Genomic DNA, 19,101 nt, shown 5'->3' with positions numbered 1-19,101 from the left:
TGTAGATAAAGGGAGTCAATACAGTCTTTAATCTTTGCTTCAGTAGTCAGTCAAGATAAGTCGGAGTCTATCAAATCTAAATCCGGTTTTTTAATTAACAAATCAATATTTGGTGATTAATTAATAAGTAGGCTAACGGATAATTAATCGACAGCCTCTTTGATAACAAAATGTATTAACATGAGATTTTTCAGACTTTGTTCTGTTTTGTATCATGACAAACTGTCAATGATATTTATTCTAGTACCGTTGATCCCAGTTCACCTCCTGCCCTGCCGTGGTGCCCTTGAGCAAGGCACCGGACATCCCCCTTCCCCCCTCACTCCCATTGCTCCCCGGGCGCTGTACAATAGCTGCCCACTCACTACTCCTAGTACTAGACTCCTGGTACTAGGATGGGTTAAAAGCAGAGAACACATTTCACTGTGTGCTCTGCATGTGACCATTTAAAGAGCGTTTCATCCCCAATTCTACTTATTCTCTAACATTTGTAAATGTATATATGGGATATGTTATTTTGCTACTTTCTGACGTGTTACAGAGCTATGTGTTTATCATGAATCATAGGACAATTATCCAAAAACTCCACGTGGAACTTTTGTTTTAATTCAACTCTAATCTGTAGTTGTGCAGCTCCGTGTCTCATTGAGAAAGCAGCAGATTCTTTTTTTATCTTGCAGGGAAATCAGTTATTTGTGCACGTGTGTCTTATTGGGTGGCAGCTCTGATGGGTTTTTAATTGCTTCCTGGTTAGCTGCACCACCTGTTAGGTGTTCAGATGGAAAGGGATTAGCATCTACTGCCTCCTGCCTCTCTTAATAAACATGGCAACAGCTGAAGTGCACTCTGGGTGTTTGACGTCCAGAGGAGCCGTCGACCTTCAGCCGGTCTCCATGTTAACCTCCACTCTCTTGTTGTTTTCTTCCAGGGAGACGGCTCTGCTGATCGACCCCAAGAACTCCTGCTCGTCCTCCAGGCAGTGGGTGGCGCTGGTGGTCGGACACGAACTCGCTCACCAGTGGTTCGGAAACTTGGTCACCATGGTAAGGCTCACTTATACATGTACATCTTTTTAGAGGCTTTGAACATGAAAGTATATTATTGAACTGGCATGAAAACAAAATATATAATAAAAAAAACTAGAGTAATCACTGAAAGACTAAAAGGGGACCTATCATGCAAAATGCACTTTTTGATGTCTTCTATACATAAAGATGTGTCCCCGGTGTGTCGGGGAACTCACGCAGCGTCAGAAAATAAAACCCTCTCTTTTCCTCCGTACCCAAATCTAAAAAAACGGGGCTACAACAGAGCTGATCCAGATTTGCGTCTGATATGACGTAATATCTGAAATGTGGACCCACGGCCCTATCAGAAACGTTGCTATCAGAAACAATGCCGACTGTTTTGGACGTAATATGGTCGGTGTTTACATTAGCATCGCTAACACTCAGAGCTAACCTGTACTGGAGAGCATGTGTGTGAAGAAGCAGGAAATAAAAAGGAACTCACCTTGTGGTATAACCGGCAAGAGAGAAAGCCTTTGAGCTCCATACTGTTTCAGAAATAATAAAACAATAATTTTGTTAAGCTTTATACCCCAAATCAGCACTTTTGAAACAGGTAGTGAAATAGAGGGATATGAGGCATGGCTAGAATGGGTGATCTGTTTGGTATTTTGAGCAAAACACTTCGTAGACATGTTTTTTATATATTTGTATATATCTGAGACCTATGCTATTGCCTAAAAATAGCATGATAGGTGACCTTTAAGTTTATAATAACATGTAAAATAATGTGTTTAAAATAGAGAAACCATTTTACTTACTACCTTTTTTAATTTTGTTTACATTTCATAACTGAAGAAGACCTATTTTCAAAAGTCTATATTATAATAACTTGTGTTAGGCTTGGGCACTAATGTTAAATTGTGTGTAAAGCTGTTCAAAAGGGTAGTGAGCTTCATTACACAAGCTCTTTTTGCCCTTTTAGTCTAATAAATAAACTCACAAATTATCAAAAAGGTGAATATTCTTATATCGATTTTCCTCACCGTACAGTCAAATGCAAACCAATAACTTGCCAAATAAACTGACAAAAACAACAACTGGTGTACTCAGCAAATCGTTGATACCCGATATATTCAATCAATTACCCATGCCTAAACTGTGCCGTGTAATATTTCTGAAATAGGGACAATGTAATACACGTTAAAAACCTTGGTAATGTATGAGATCATATTTTACGAAGGGAACTATTTTGAAGGTCTTTGAAGACACCCTGCCTTCTTGTGTGTTTCATCAGGAATGGTGGACCCATCTGTGGCTCAACGAGGGCTTTGCGTCTTGGATCGAGTATCTGTGTGTGGACCACTGCTTCCCAGAGTACGACATCTGGACCCAGTTTGTCTCCGCAGACTACACCCGCGCTCTGGACCTGGACGCTCTGGACAGCAGCCATCCCATCGAGGTGACATTCAGATTCACCTTATTAAAAAGTGCTCAGAAACAAAATAACAGACCCAAGCTTAGTAACTATCATTATTTCAAGATTCAAAGGTTTTATTGTCATAAGCTACAGTGTAGAAATGGCAATGACATTCTTCTGACCTGAGCTCCTCCAACAATGCAACATATATATAATAGCATACAAATAAAAAATAGTCACGTTATATTTGTTTTGTATCACTTCCGGCCAGCGTCACCTGGGTGTGTTGGCCTGTTCAGATATATGGCCGTTTTTTATGACTCAGTTTGTGAGGATTGTCAGGTGCTGCTGTAGAGATTGCTTTTATTATTTCATTTATTTCAACATCTTGAAACGACTTCAGCATGAGTGTGTCCTTTTAAGTGCGTCACAGTTAAAGACTAATGAAGCCTCTTAGTGTCTGCCTTTGGTATTAGTCGCTTCATAGTCTGTTCGGAAAAAAGTCTCCTACTCGTTGCAAATAGTGATAATGATTTGTGATAACTTCATCACAATACATCTAATTTTTACTTTATTTGTATGTAATAATGTTTGCAAAATACAACACACATGGATTATTTTGGAAGTTGTATTATTTATTGAGGTTGTATAACAAGGTATATAATACGGTACACAACTGTAAAAAGGTTTGCAATCTCCTACTACACAAACTTGATCGGGTCCAGAGTAAACACACTGAATGGTTTTTCCTATTTAAGATGTATTTTTGAATGAAAGATGTTTTTTTTATTTGTTTTATATGGCAAATAAAACACTGTATAATGGTTCAGAGACAAAGACACTGATACAGACATTATTACATTAAAATGGCAATATATCTTATAAATAGTTGTGTTTGTTGAACCAACATCTGATTTCTGTTTATTTATTTATGATGTTTTGTGCTCCAGGTGAACGTGGGCCACCCGTCAGAGGTGGATGAAATCTTCGACGCCATCTCCTACAGCAAAGGAGCGTCTGTGATCCGCATGCTGCACGACTACACAGGAGACGAGGTTTGTTCTCCAGCACTTTGATATTCTCTCTGGTATTCTCTTCATCAAGGTTCACCTCTTACGCTCTCTTTTCCAGGACTTTAGGAAAGGAATGAACGCCTACCTGTTGAAGTTCCAACATAAAAATGCTTGCACAGGTAAGAAAATAATTAACTCAAATTTGAAACTGCCGCGTGAATCGGTTTCTAAGTGTCCTAATCCCTTTGACGCGTGTCTGTTTGTCCACAGAGGACCTATGGGACTGTCTGGAACAGGCCAGTGGAAAACCCATCGCTGAAGTCATGAGCTCGTGGACCAAGCAGATGGGCTTCCCCATTATAGAAGTGGAAGAGGAGCAGGTGAGCGTCACTGGACACGAGCTGTTTCACCTGCATGAGGGCAAACCATGGATGTATAATAAGAACTGGATACAGCGTGGGAGGCGGGGTCTCGTTCATTCCTATGAGAGTTGCTCATTGGCGCATGAAGACAAAATGGCCCAACCTTTGAGAGAGCGAAACGTCACGAAAGTATTCATATAATCATATAATCCGTTGTTATTGTGCATCCATGGGTAAAGGTAAACGCATGTAGTACTGAACACGTAACATGAACGTGCCGGGCGGCGCGGTCCCGTGGGTTAGATGCGCGTTCATAATGCCAAGGAAAATAACTCAGAATAACGTTATTAGCACATTTTACAACTTGAGGACCGAATGTTTTTAATAAGGGCTATACAAGTGTTCATACTGGGTAGTTTATTTAGTTTAAAAAAAATTATCCAACGATTCACAGACGTCTCTTTCCCCATGTTAGTCAATGGGGAAAAAGTCTTTCCGGGCCCAGCGACGGATACGGAAGTGTAGTACCGCCGTTTGGCCACAACGAATATTTTCCTCAGAGTCCGACGCACTTCCTGGGGGCTTGGGGCAAACGCTCTCAATATTCATCAGTGTTCACTGAACAAACTGAACTGCTGGTTTGAGGCAATAAGTCAAAGTCAACTTTATTGTCAATCTCAAAATATATGTTTGTACACACAGAAAGATCGAAATACTGTTTCCCACAGTCCCGAGGTATAAAAAAACTCACTCAATAATTTACAAAAAAAACACAAAATAACCGTTTACTTCAAGTAAGCAGGATATATATAAAAAAGATGATCCAAATCCGGCCCCGGGGTGATATTGACTGGCCCTTTGAGTATAATGTTAAAAAGTAATCTACTTGTTGTGCCTTTATTCCAGAGAGGGTGTTAAATTGAGAGATAGAGGGGAAGACATTGCCTGAAAACTTCGGCGGGCTCGGGTTTCAAACCCACCTACTAGCTACTGTAGTGTATTGCATCTCTGCGTGAATGATTAGATCATTTCACCTAAATTAAATCAGATTAAAGGATGTTAGCTTCACATGTAGGCCTACTGAGTTCTGAACGATCTAGAAAGGCCTTGGAGCTATGTTGTTTGATTGAATTAAACACAATATATGCACTCCACTATGCTGTTGTAGTATTTACTGTATCTGAAGCTCTTAATATGATTGCTCATATTTCAAGCCATCTTTTTCCCGACCCCTTGCTTTGGATCATTTTCATCAACCGGCCCCATTCCAAACTAATTGAATAGCCCTGATGTGCATAGTGCAAACGGGAGTGCAAAATTGTCCATAGCAGCGTAAAAGTGACTGGTGCTGGATTGTTTGTCTGTGTTGTAATCTATCTACGATACCTCTTTCCTAGTTACCAAACAGTAATTATAATATGCACCTTGTTTTTATTTATATATAGCACATCTTGCATTTCTGGTTGGATACTAACTGCATTCCATTGGCTTGTACCTGTACTTTGCACAATGACAATACAGTTTAATCTAAATCTAATCTAAAAACAAATGTTTTACTAGCAATCAACCAATACAATTGTATTGATATAGCCCTGTTGAGGTAATCCAATCACCCAACTTGCCTTGAGACTCCAGGTATGATGCATGGAGTTAGACGTGCCTTTGATTGCAGTCCAAACAAAGGGCTGTAGACTCCATATCGGCCTCTTGTAAAACAAATATAATAATAAATCCATAAGGTTAACCTGAAGCACAATAAAGGGAATCAACTGAATATATAATTGGGCAAAAAAGAAACAATTCACCATATTTGATATAAGAAATGTTGGCTCCTGCAAGCCAGATATGACACATACTGTATGTCTCGGGGGCTTTACAGTGTGTAGCCATGACCCCATCTGCCCTTTGACCCTTGCAGTAAGAAGGAAAAACTCCCAAAGAAACCCAACAATTAGTGTGGGGGAAATGCTTTAAATCCTAAAGGAGAGCAACATATGAGGGATCCTTCTCACAGGACGGACAGATGTTTAATAGATGTCATGTGTAAATCAAAAAGATCATAAATATACAGCAAAAAGTGAATAAAAAGGTGTGCATCAGGCAGGACCAGGGCAGCACATGACATGCTGATCAGAGAGGGGTGATAAAGAGTTTGTCTGGTGGCTTGTTCTAATTTTGAAGCATTTCTTGATTATTCTTTTTACACAAACTAACCGAGACGTTTGTTTGCAGCAAGGAGACGACCGCATTGTGAAGTTATCTCAGAAGAAGTTCTGTGCCAGTGGACCACACAGCGGTGAGTACACAGTCACCACAAAGTGTTTCTTAGACTCAAATGATTTGCATAAAACACCGAACACGGGGTTAAACTCTATATTCAATTACATATAGAACTATCATTATTTATTTGATACTGTACTAAACTCATGTTACATTTGAAATTCTATGGCTACTGTACTATACATGTTTAGACTATAGTACTACAATTCACCCTATCCTCTTTATGACTACTGCTATTATGTCAGTGTTTTACGTAAGGGATGATGTGCAGCGAGGCGGTCCTTATGGGGAGAAGAACACCCGACACATTATCCCGCTTATTACAGATTACATGGCCAGATACTAAACAAACTAACGACTCGACTCCCAATATTAATTGAAATGATTTTATTGACTTAAAATGATCGTATTTCTTCCGCTAAGAAAAAGAAAAACTCCGTTCCACGGCGCACCAACGGCTGGAACTGCGACAACAACTTTACGGCAGCACTGGCCAACTCTGTTCACAGTTTCTGATCCACTAACAAGTCCTTAAACTCTGCAGAGCCCACACCGTGTTCCTGTTAGTGTTCACTTCCTCTCTGCCTTCTTCTGGGGATTTATCTGACGTCCAGCGCTCCGTCTTTTACCCTCTTTTACTTTCTCTTTCTTGATCCTCCTTGGCAACGGCAGGAACTGCTTCGATAGCGTTTTTGAGGACCTTTTTGATTTCAGATTTGAAAACATCATGGCTTGCTTTAAAAGTAGCACAATTCATTATGTCAAACCTTGGGAAGTATCTAGATATCCCTGCCCTAATGCCAAAGGAACTGCACACTGAATATGTTTTGATGTCTATGTCTGGACCGTTGCGTAAAAAGGAGGGTTTCTGCCCCGTTACTTCTCCGCTGTTTTCTTGTCCCAGTTTCGGCCAAACTGTATACAGTTAAATCGAACAGACTTCTTTGTGCAGATGTGAGCGTCCTTAACAACGGTCAATAAGTCCTTGACAGCGGTCTGTCTGTTCTGGATTAACAACGTGTCACGTGTTCTGAATTGGCCAATCAGAATCGAGTATTCAACTAAGCCATGTAATAATCTTGTATTAAATGACACTATAAACAGAGATCCATTTCTTCTAATATACTATCACTATCCCTCTCTGCAACACTGTATCTTTTTCCCTTGTATTTTTGTCTTTACTTGCTCTTGTATATCTTCTATATCTACCTCTCTTATTTCCTCTTTTCTTTCTCCATGTATCTGTAGATATTTGAGTGTTTGTGCTGCTGCACCTGAACCCATCTGAGCATCAATAAAGTTGTATGTTTCTGACTGCTATGCTGTTGTATCTTCTCACCTGCTCTTTGCCTGGCGTTGGCAGGTGAGGATTGCCCCAGCTGGATGGTCCCCATCAGTATTTGTACCAGCGAGGACCCAACATGCTCCAAGCTGAAGGTTCTGCTGGACAGAGCCGAGACGACCATCACTCTGAGCGGCGTCCCCACCGAGCAGTGGATCAAGGTGAGGGCGGGTCACAGTTCCTCCATCGGGTGTTTAGGTTTTAGATCTAGGTTTCCAGCAGTACTCTCCTGCAATCATGGACTCACTCACTGATCCAAATGTTCTCTCCTGATACCTACATTCAATCAGAATCACGTTTATTACCAGGTAGGTTGACACGTACGAGGAATTTGACTTGTGTACATAAAAGAAAAACACAAATTAAAACACAGATAGAGATAACCAAGTACTGATCCAATACTTAGCATAAAGCGATTGTTTGTACTCATTTTAAGTTTATCAGTTTGATAGATCAATAACTAATTAGTGAAAATTAAAGTTAGAAGGAATTGTTTTAAATACTTTGAAGTTGCTTTTCTGCTTAATATTCATGAGATCACCATTTTTGCTTTTTGCTTTTACCTGAGGCTGCAGACATATTTGCATAAAAGGTCAAGTAAACCTTTAAGCTGGCTAAACACTTCACTTCATTCAAATAAAGTTCAACTTTGACCAACGGGGAACAGTTTCCAGTGTCTTGAGCTGAGACCCCGGCTCCACGGGAACGCATACGGCAAAACGCATCGGAGTAACGCAAACGCAACTGCAAAAAACCTTCCGTCCCCACGCAATATACACCGGATTGTGTCAAGCTCCACGAGACGGCTCCGTTTACATCCAACCTGCTCCAAAAGCTGCAGTACATATGCCGAGCCTGTACGTGGCGCTGTAACTTCCTCCACAAAAGCAGCAACTTCCTCCACAAAAGCAGCGAAGAAGAATGGTTGTCATGGCTGCACTTCTGTTTATTCTCCGCGGTGGGGGCGGAGGGAACCGCGCAGAGTTTTTCGCCGGTCAACGTGTGTTAAAGTTTAAATCTTCATGCTTCCTCATGCAGCAGCTGATCCAGTAAGTAAACCCGACAGTCAAAATGAACATATTTATAACTAGTTTAGTTTGAGAGGTAATTAAAATAGCTAAGGGTGATGATCTGACTTGAAGTGTGTGTTTTGCTCCCGCTGCTTCACAGCGGGAGGAGCTGCGTGTCTCCGTCCTGTCAGATTAGACTTCACTCGCGTTTATGTCCATATCGAGATAAAGATAAATAATCTGAATTCAGTGTGCAGTGTACTTTTGCGGGGGTGAGCAGCAGAGGCGGGGAGAGGCAGGGCTATTGCGTCGTCATTATCAGAAATGAATGACCGTATAGGCGACCCCACGGCCCCATTGGACCCCCCAGAGCGCTCCGTTCCCAGATCTATCCACCTTTGGACCCGTTGTCGTTTGCGGGGTCTGTTTCTACGTTTCCGTTACGGCGTCGTGTAGCTTAAAGGGCTATACGCAAGAGAAATATGAGGATTCAACCCGTTTTCGTTCCCGTGGAGCCTAGGTCTGAATGAATGAGTCGGTCTGTTTTCATCACAGGCTGAAGTTCCCGTTTGTAAAGGGTGAGGAAGAGCAGGAAGCAGTAATCAGACTCTCTCAGACTTCTTGTCCTCTTCCTCACCCTGTCTACTAATACTGGCAGCGTTATTTGGTCATAACATTGCCTTTTTACCCTCTTGCTCATACTTCCCCTGTGCAAAGATATGTTGGTCAAACGGCTAGAATAGCATGCTGGCTTCCAAAATGCAAATGCAGAAGTACATCATAGTAATCTTGGCAAAATGCACTTTACATTCTACGTATCAGGACATACTACAAAGAGGCATTATAACCAGTTATATTATATAATCCTTTATTCTGGTAATTCAGGAGTGTAAATGAGGCAAGAACATGAATTGTCGTGTTCCATCTCCTTTGGGTTTAACTTGCCTCAGCTGTTCTCGTAATAGTTGTCATTTGAGTCCAGTGCACAAGCTTAAACCAGTTTGATATAGATTGAAACTGTCTTTATTCATTATGACACATCTTGACAAATGACAGCAGCTCACTTCCCCGTCCTGTGCAGATGGCGTTGCTAAATCCAGCATGTATCGTATTAGTGATAATCGATATGACAACTGGATTAAGATAATATTATGCTGCTATAATTAATAGTAGTTCAGTTTAGTGAGTCTCAAAGACAAACTGCCCCAACACGCAGCAAGGCGAACGTCTTAACCTTCTCTCCGCTTCGTCTTCTTTAAGTGTTTGTTGGCGGCCTGCTCGGAGTGCATTACATTCACAGGCTCTCTCTGTCTCATTATATATCGGGAACAGCTGCTGAGGAAAGTTTAATACCTACTTGTAAAATGTGGCACACGGTTCGATGTCTGACTTCGTACCAAAGCAGTTGTTGATTAACTCTCTGTTTACTAATAAAGACAGTGTTGAGAGAGGGTTGGAAATGGGTTGAGCTTTACAAATGGACTGCATTTCTACAGCTGATGTATAAATAATGTCTTGAATACTCACTTACGCCAGACCAAGGCTGAGAGGGCGTCCACCCCGAGAGCAGGGGAGGGTGTGACGTCGTGTCACGTGACTTGAATTTTGAATTGAGCTGTCCCTTTTATAGATACTATCTCTTAACGCATTAGTGATGGGAATTCCGGCTCTTTTTAGTGAGCCGGATCATTTGGCTCGACTCACTAAGAAGAGCCGGCTCTCTTTCGGCTCCCAAACGGCTCTTCATGTTACCACAGTTTACCACGGAGCCTCAGTTTCGCCGCTGCGAGGCTCCGGCGCTCGCAGTTCACGCGCATGCTCCACTAGCACCCCCCGTCAAGGCTCGCCGGCAGTACACTTTCCGTCACAGGAACACGCTTTGCTGGCGGCGAAAAGATTCCCAGCAGACTCCTTTGCCCCTCCAACAGAGAGGTGCCCTTGTCCTTTTTCCTTTTCCTCATTTCAAGCGATAAAAACTCGATCTTCTCTCGAATTATTATTTTTTTTGGACGCCCTCGGCTCGAGTTCAGGGAGTTCCGAGCTGAATAAGGGCGTCAGATGACGGCAAGACGCCCCCCTGGGGGAAACGCTGGTGTCATTTGAGTCCAGTGTACAAGCTTAAACCAGTTTGATTTTAATTGAAATTTAACCAACTGTCTTTATTCATTATGACACATCTTGACAAATGACAGCAGCTCACTTCCCCGTCCTGTGCAGATGGCGTTTCTAAATCCAGCATGTATCGTATTAGTGATAATCGATATGACAACTGCATTAAGATAATATTATGCTGCTATAATTAATAGTAGTTCAGTTTAGTGAGTCTCAAAGACAAACTGCCCCAACACGCAGCAAGGCGAACGTCTTAACCTTCTCTCCGCTTCGTCTTCTTTAAGTGTTTGTTGGCGGCCTGCTCGGAGTGCATTACATTCACAGGCTCTCTCTGTCTCATTATATATCGGGAACAGCTGCTGAGGAAAGTTTAATACCTACTTGTAAAATGTGGCACACGGTTCGATGTCTGGCTTCGTACCAAAGCAGTTGTTGATTAACTCTCTGTTTACTAATAAAGACAGTGTTGAGAGAGGGTTGGAAATGGGTTGAGCTTTACAAATGGACTGCATTTCTACAGCTGATGTATAAATAATGCCTTGAATACTCACTGATCCTGTGGCTGTTACCAAAGGTTAAAAGTCACAATTATTTTTCTATACATTTTGTTTTTCATATTCTCATGTTGAATTTTTAGGATTTGAGACCTTAACCCTTAGATGCATAAGTGGGTCTTTTTTGACCCGGTGAGGTGGTTTTCTTGAAGTATCTTTGTAATTAAAAAAAATGTTTATCATTTCATATTCCAGCTATTCCTCAAAAAACATGTTTTGGATATCATGCCATTCACATTTTAAATTTACATTTTAAGAAATTGTAGTTTTTGTATTTCTACCCCAAGCTTTCCATAAGTGGGTCAAAAATGACCCGCATGCATTTTCTATGGGATCCTGTGGGAACCTTTGATTCTTATCACCTGTTGCTGTCAGGAATACATTCACTGTGGACCACACAGACTACATCACAAGTGACACCTCTCAGGAAGATTATTTTACACAGCTATATCTGATACCTGTCAGTATAATAATAGTAATAATACATTGTATTTTTATAGGGCTTTTCAAGGACTCAACATCGCTTTACAATATAAGGGAAGGTTAGGGTGGGGGGTATGGGACTATCAAACTTGATCAACCGGCATGGATTGATGGGGGGGGGGGGGCTATGAGTAGACAAGAGGAGAGATGAGTTTTGAAAAGGGACTGGAATACTGCGAGGGTCTCAGAATAGTGGAGATCTTTGCATCAATATGTTCAAAACGTTTTTTTTTTCTAAATGTAAAAATGTTTTCTAAATATTTCTAGTGTGAACCAAAATATAATACTAAATATTATACAAGTGATTTTTCTTGACAAAAATGGCATAAAAACTAGGGCTGTCAAGTTAACGCGTTAATAACGCGTTAACGCAAAAAGAAATTAACGCCACTAATTATTTTAACGCGATTAACGCATGTGTATTTTTTGTCCTCGGCCGCCGTAGTTTCAGAGCGCATCGAGTGTAAAATACCATCTACAAGCTGATGCTGACAGCCCTACTCCTGCCGCCCGCTTGTGGCAGACCACACTTCCACGCCCACCGGCAGGCCCGGACTGGCCATCGGGAGGACCGGGAGGGAGTGTGTATGTGTGGCGCGACTCGCGCGAGCGAGGCACACCTTACGTGTTGTTAGCATCTGGTGCTAGCTAGCTGCGCTAACGGATATAAGGAGCTGTTTCAATGACATTTCGCCGACAACTGCGCCGAGCACTTGACTTTATGCAGGTAGCCAGACAGTGGGACATTGTACGAAAAGTCAGCACACTCAGCACGGATAGTACGCGCAACATTATTGCAGCGTCCAGGCAGCACACGTTGGAGCATATATGCCTTGAGCTGCTCCAAACGATCCATCACAGTGTCTCAACATTCTCTCACACACACACACACACACACACACACACACACACACACTTATTGTATGAGAGAGGTTCCAGGTTGAATTGAGGCGAATATTTGTAATGTTCAGGTTGTTGTGTTTAATATTCATGAGAATATTTGTCATTGTTCAAATGATAATAAACAAACATATAAAGCATATTTGTCCACTCATATGTTGATAAGAGTATTAAAAACGTGAAAAATATCCCTCTAAGGTACATTTAGAACAGATAAAAAATGTGCGATTAATTTGCGATTAATCGCGATTAAATATTTTAATCGACTGACAGCCCTAATAAAAACACATTATTCTAATACGGGTCCTTTTTGACCCACTTATGGAAGAGTGTAGGGTCCAGTCACTCGGGCATCTAAGGGTTAAACATGTTGTGACCCCTCGTTAAATAAACTGTTCATCTAAATTGGAGTACTATTGGATGTAAAGGGGAATGTGAGAAAATAACTAATAAAGAATAAGTAAAAAAAAAATTAAACCAATTATCATGAGTGGTGAACATTTGCCACAGTTAACCAAAACCTCCAGCGTTATCCCGTGATGAAGCGATGAAGCCGTTTCACTTCCTTTAAGCCTTGCTGGATAAGAGCACTCGGTCTAAGAAGTCAAATGAATATAGTTTAAATAAATAGTGAGCCTTCTTCCCCCCCCCTCAGTCTGACCCGTTGTGTCCCTGCTCTCAGATAAACCCCGGCACCGTGGGCTTCTACCGGATCCAGTACAGCTCGTCCATGCTGGAGAGGCTGCTGCCCGGAGTCAGAAACCTCAGCCTGCAGCCGGTGGACCGCCTGGGCCTGCAGAACGACCTCTTCTCCCTGGTGAGACACACAAACCACGCACATACCGCACATACCACACACACACACACACACGCACACACACACACAGAATGACCTCTTCTCCCTGGTGAGAGACACACACCATGCACATACCGCACATACCACACACACACACACACACACACACACACACACACACACACACACACACACACGCATGCACACACACACAGAATGACCTCTTCTCCCTGGTGAGACACACACACACACACACACACACACAACGACCTCTTCTCCCTGGTGAGAGACACACACACCACGCACACACACACGTTCACACACACACCGACCTCTTCTCCCTGGTGAGACACTCTCACACACACAACAACAACCACCTCTTCTCCCTGGTGAGAGACACACACAGATGCACACACAGACATACACTCACACACAGACATACACTCACACACACACACACAACGACCTCTTCTCCCTGGTGAGGCACACACAGACGCACGCACAGACATACACTCACACACAGACATACACTCACACACACACAACGACCTCTTCTCCCTGGTGAGGCACACACACACACTTGAGGAAGCACTCTATTTTTAAAATGTCTCTGTTTCTGACTGTTTAGTTTCATCACTACAGGAAGCATTTTGTGACGCTGACCTCAGCCTGACCTCACTAAAAGTTACACAGATGATGTGTCAGAATCACAAGAGGTTTATGATCATGTGAAAATCCCCTAAAAATCTGATTCATTAATAAGTGGAACATTCTTATATCAAATGTATCTGTTGTTACCCCCCTACAGAAATATGCATATTCATTTTTATTAAAAGGTTTACAACAAGACAAAAATATTTAAACCAATTATTCAAAAATCTCCCTTTTCTCTTCTTGCTCTACAACACCTTCAGTTTGAGACTTTTAAATGTGACAAAAGAGGAAACTCATCTTCCCTTAAGCACAATACTTGTTATCATGCAGGGATACTTTGTTTTGATATAATTATAGAAGCATTTGTGACCTGGTTGTTTTGTCTTCAGTCTCGTGCGGGGATGATCAGCACGGTGCAGGTTCTGACGCTCATGGAGGCGTTTGTGAACGAGCCGAACTACACGGTGTGGAGCGACCTCAGCTGCAACCTGGGCGTTCTGTCCTCGCTGCTGTCGCACACCGACTTCCACGAGGACATCCAGGAGTTCATCAGAGACCTCTTCACCCCCATCGGCCTGGAGCTGGGCTGGGACTGCAAGCCAGGGGAAGGTGAGGAGATGAATACATTATTATTCAGACCAAAGGAGATGTCTTTATGAACATTAACACACACACACACACACACACACACACACAAAACAACCTCTTCTCCCTGGTGAGGCACACACACATCCTAAGTATTTGTTATTAATAGATTGGTCTATTACAGTGTATTGTATTTATTGTTTAAAATACTTAATAGGGGCAATACATGCTTAAACTGAAGCTGAAATTCAGGTTTTTCTTTTGAGGAAATCTTTGAGAGAAATACAGAAATAACCACACATTTATTTAGAAAAGAGCACATGTTTTCTTTGCTTGTATGTAAATCGCTTTTAGTTTGACGTAGTGTAAAGGTTGATCACTTTTGTTGAGTTGAGAAGTTGTTTATTTTTAAATCTTACACCATAATCCACTTGGTTTATGGCTCACAATAATGTAATTCCTGGACTCACAGGATCACTTTTTGATGTACGGTAATTTACCATAAAATGTACCACCGTGTTGTTTTTTACCCTGTGATTAAGTATACTTTAGCCCAGACCTCTGATATGTCTGTCGATTGTGTATATCTAGGTATATACATATTTTTATATATATATTTGTATTCAGGATTGTGGGAAACAGTATTTCGATCTCTCCGTCTGTACACACAAACTGAAAGATAATAAAGTTGACTTTGACTAAAGATAATAGCTTGCGTGTGCTGTGTCTCTCAGGCCACCTGGACGCCCTGCTGAGGAGTCTGGTTCTGGGGAAGCTGGGGAAGGCGGGACACAAACCCACTCTGGAGGAGGCGCGGCGGAGATTCAGAGACCATGTGGAGGGGAAGCAGGTCCTGCCTGCAGACCTGAGGAGCCCGGTGAGCAGAAACACCTCAGAGACCTCCATCAAAACCGCCTTTATATTCACGGGATCAGGGTGTCCGCGGGGTCTTAAAAAGTATTACAAGTTGATAAATCAATTTAGCGAAAATTAAGGCTATTAAAAAGTATTAAACAGCATTTTCCAAGGTATTACATTTTGTAGCTTGTTTTCAATAAGTATATAAATTGTCCAAAGAGGTTGTATTCTACAGTGTGCCTGAATGTAATCATTGCGTAGGTGTGTAGTGTGATTCTGTGTAGTTTATTTATGGCATCCCGTTGGATTTGACGTCATCTGAACAGGACATCGCACGCTCACTGCTTGATAGCGCGCGAAGGTCCGTTTACGCCGGTTGTTAAACAACATCGTTATGGGGAAATGCAAGTCTGCGTCCAAATGGTTGGAAGATAAGGAGGAAGGACAATCAATACTGTATATAGTCAATGTGAGGTAAAGTGTGTCGCCAATGTAACCAGTTAGAACTCAAAGTGGCGACGAGGTCTTAAAATGTATGGAAAGGGTCTTAAAAAAGGTCTTGAAAGGTATTACATTTGACTTCAGGATTCCTGCATATACCCTGAGTTAACCAATACCAATTTTTTCCTTTGCCTTCAAATGAATACTTGTTTTTCAAATCAAATCAAGGCATGGGCTATCATGTGTACTCCTTTCACCTTTCTGAGACATATTCCAACTCCTCAGCTGCAGTGAGCTGATAAACGTTCAGCGCATACAAATTAAAATGTAACATCAGCATATCTTCTCTTCACCACTGTGCTGTTTATACACCGCCCACCTAGAGTCCAAAGTGCTTCTCACACAGCATCTATTTTACATTATTACATTTTCTGTCTCCAAAATATGACAACCAAAATACCACTAACCTCTTAAAGTATTCATGTTATATCATCAAACTAGTTAGATTTAGTTTAAACTGTGTAGGAATCCTATTTGAGTAACGCTTTGACTGTAATTGTGTTTTTGTTTCAGGTGTATTTAACAGTGCTGAAGCATGGAGACAGTGCCACGTTGGAAAAAATGATGGAGGTAAGACTTCAGTAAACATGTTAGACTGTGAGTGATTGCACTTAAAATAATCCTCTTCAAGGAATTCAAGGATTTGTTATTGTCATTATACAATACCATATTGCACAATAACATGTTGTTGCTCCATGCCCCACACACAGATAAATAAACGGATCATTGATAAGATAAGCATTTAACAATCCCTGTAGTGTCATGGCAACAGATTAAGAGTGAAACACAAGATAATTAAGATTAGTTTACACAAGGATAATAAGGACACAAATAGGGTAAACATGTAAGTTACATTATTAAGAAGACTAACAACCATAACAGAGTAGCTGAATTTACATATTTACAGATACTATATGACACTCGTATCTCTATATATAGGTAAATCCAGCTAAATTAGAATATAGGCAATCAAATTAATAATAATCTTCACAACACTGGGTTTTTTTTGTTGTGTATTTCAGCTCCACAAACTGGCAGACATGCAGGAGGAGAGGAACCGCATCGAGCGAGTGCTGGGAGCCATCTCTGCCCCCGACCTCATCCAGAAAGTCCTCACCTTCGCCCTCTCGGTACACACGCGTTCACCACATGTTGCAAACATTTCTGTTATTTCTCACAGTCACAGAGGAAGAGGAAGATGTGTCGCGTGGCAATTTCTGCACAAAACAGTGTTCGTACAATAGGGTGGGGCAGAAATGAGTCCTAAAACTCAATAATAAGTTGGCATTTTTAACTTCTGGTTCCCTTCGAATCAAAGTCGATGTTTATTTGAAAGTGTTTTTGCTTAGAACCCTTGAAATAAGTTCTGTGGTTAACACAAGCTGAAGAGATTTTAATGTTTGGTTCTTCGGCATAAAATATGTCAGTAAATACCCAATCGGTACATTTTAAAATGCCGGTTGCTAGCAAGAGTCTAAATGAGACGACTAAACGTCATCACGCCCAACATTAGCCTCCTTTAGCTTAGCGGTGGTGACGTGAAGTCATGTGACCGTGCTGTAGTAACTTTATAGCACAACATTAGCCTTCTTTAGCTTAGCGGTGGTGACGTGAAGTCATGTGACCGTGCTGTAGTTCCTTTATAGCCCAACATTAGCCACCTTTAGCTTAGCGGTGGTGACGTGAAGTCATGTGACCGTGCTGTAGTTCCTTTATAGCCCAACGCTAGCCGCCTTTAGCTTAGCGGTGGTGATGTGAAGTCATGTGACCGTGCTGTAGTTCCTTTATAGCCCAACATTAGCCACCTTTAGCTTAGCGGTGGTGACGTGAAGTCATGTGACCGTGCTGTAGTTTCTTTATAGCCCAACGCTAGCCGCCTTTAGCTTAGCGGTGGTGATGTGAAGTCATGTGACCGTGCTGTAGTAACTTTATAGCCCAACATTAGCCACCTTTAGCTTAACGGTGGTGACGTGAAGTCATGTGACCGTGCTGTAGTTCCTTTATAGCCCAACATTAGCCGCCTTTAGCTTAGCGGTGGTGACGTGAAGTCATGTGACCGTGCTGTAGTTCCTTTATAGCCCAACATTAGCCACCTTTAGCTTAGCGGTGGTGACGTGAAGTCATGTGACCGTGCTGTAGTTCCTTTATAGCCCAACATTAGCCACCTTTAGCTTAGCGGTGGTGACATGAAGTCATGTGACCGTGCTGTAGTTCCTTTATAGCCCAACATTAGCCGCCTTTAGCTTAGCGGTGGTGACGTGAAGTCATGTGACCGTGCTGTAGTTCCTATATAGCCCAACATTAGCCGCCTTTAGCTTAGCGGTGGTGAAGTCATGTGACCGTGCTGTAGTTCCTTTATAGCCCAACATTAGCCACCTTTAGCTTAGCGGTGGTGACGTGAAGTCATGTGACCGTGCTGTAGTTCCTCTATAGCCCAACATTAGCTTTTTACTGTGTTGATATGTGGAGATTACAGCAGTGAGGAACATGCAGAATAAAAAAATAGTATAAAAAAACACAAATGAAACGCATGTCGTAGAACACCCCCTGGACCAGTTACCTGCTTTATAATCACTAAGCCCCAAGACGACACACTGAAGGGGGTTTCTGAAAGACCCCAGGTCAGTTTGTGTCTTTACTCCCTGATCCTCATCCTGTGTTATAAAACAATTCCTCCTGAACCTTGAAACATCTGTTCCTCAAAGCTTGCAACACTTTAAGGTTGCATTTCAAAAACATGACGGTTGTTTTTACTGCTTGTGTGTTTTGGAGGAGAATGTGACCCAGTTTGGTGTAATGATTACTCTGACTCTGCAATAAAACAACACAGGAGGTGATCCGTAGAGAATCAGTTTATAACCTTTCTGCTTTTCACTTCAAAGTCCAAAGTGTCTGACAGGATTTTCCTCCAGTCAGTGAAGACGTTGGCTGATCAAAACCTCTCCTGAGCTAACCTCTCTCTCTCTCTCTCTGTCTCTGTCTCTGTCTCTGTCTCTGTCTCTGTCTCTGTCTCTGTCTCTGTCTCTGTCTCTCTCTCTGTCTCTCTCTCTACCTGCCTGTTTCTATGGCCAGGCTGTGAGCACTCAGTCTGTACTTTGTCAACATCTTCCTGTGTTTAACATCAGTCACTGTGCTCAGGTAGGCTGCCACAGTGTACTGTCTTTTTAGGGCCAGATAGCATTGACTTTGTGTTTGGGATTCAGTGTTCCAATAAGTCAGGTAGT

At 41.9% G+C, this 19,101-nt stretch overlaps 1 protein-coding gene across 1 annotated transcript in view; it reads left to right on the top strand.

Moving 5' to 3' along the window:
* npepps (aminopeptidase puromycin sensitive) overlaps positions 1-19,101 on the top strand; it is a 32,835-nt gene that overhangs the window by 11,075 nt on the left and 2,659 nt on the right. The window contains exons 9-20 of the mRNA XM_034129811.1: positions 929-1,043; positions 2,305-2,469; positions 3,378-3,482; positions 3,559-3,619; positions 3,711-3,820; positions 6,035-6,098; positions 7,446-7,585; positions 13,166-13,300; positions 14,323-14,542; positions 15,253-15,395; positions 16,391-16,447; positions 16,900-17,007. Of these exons, the coding sequence (XP_033985702.1) occupies positions 929-1,043; positions 2,305-2,469; positions 3,378-3,482; positions 3,559-3,619; positions 3,711-3,820; positions 6,035-6,098; positions 7,446-7,585; positions 13,166-13,300; positions 14,323-14,542; positions 15,253-15,395; positions 16,391-16,447; positions 16,900-17,007 (1,423 nt within the window). The remainder of the gene's footprint in view (positions 1-928; positions 1,044-2,304; positions 2,470-3,377; positions 3,483-3,558; positions 3,620-3,710; positions 3,821-6,034; positions 6,099-7,445; positions 7,586-13,165; positions 13,301-14,322; positions 14,543-15,252; positions 15,396-16,390; positions 16,448-16,899; positions 17,008-19,101) is intronic.

This window comes from Trematomus bernacchii, unplaced genomic scaffold (assembly GCF_902827165.1).
Source record: "Trematomus bernacchii unplaced genomic scaffold, fTreBer1.1, whole genome shotgun sequence".
Classification (NCBI taxonomy): Eukaryota; Metazoa; Chordata; class Actinopteri; order Perciformes; family Nototheniidae; genus Trematomus; species Trematomus bernacchii.
Note: the sequence above shows the minus strand (reverse complement) of the source record. Positions and strands in the feature narration are given on the sequence as shown.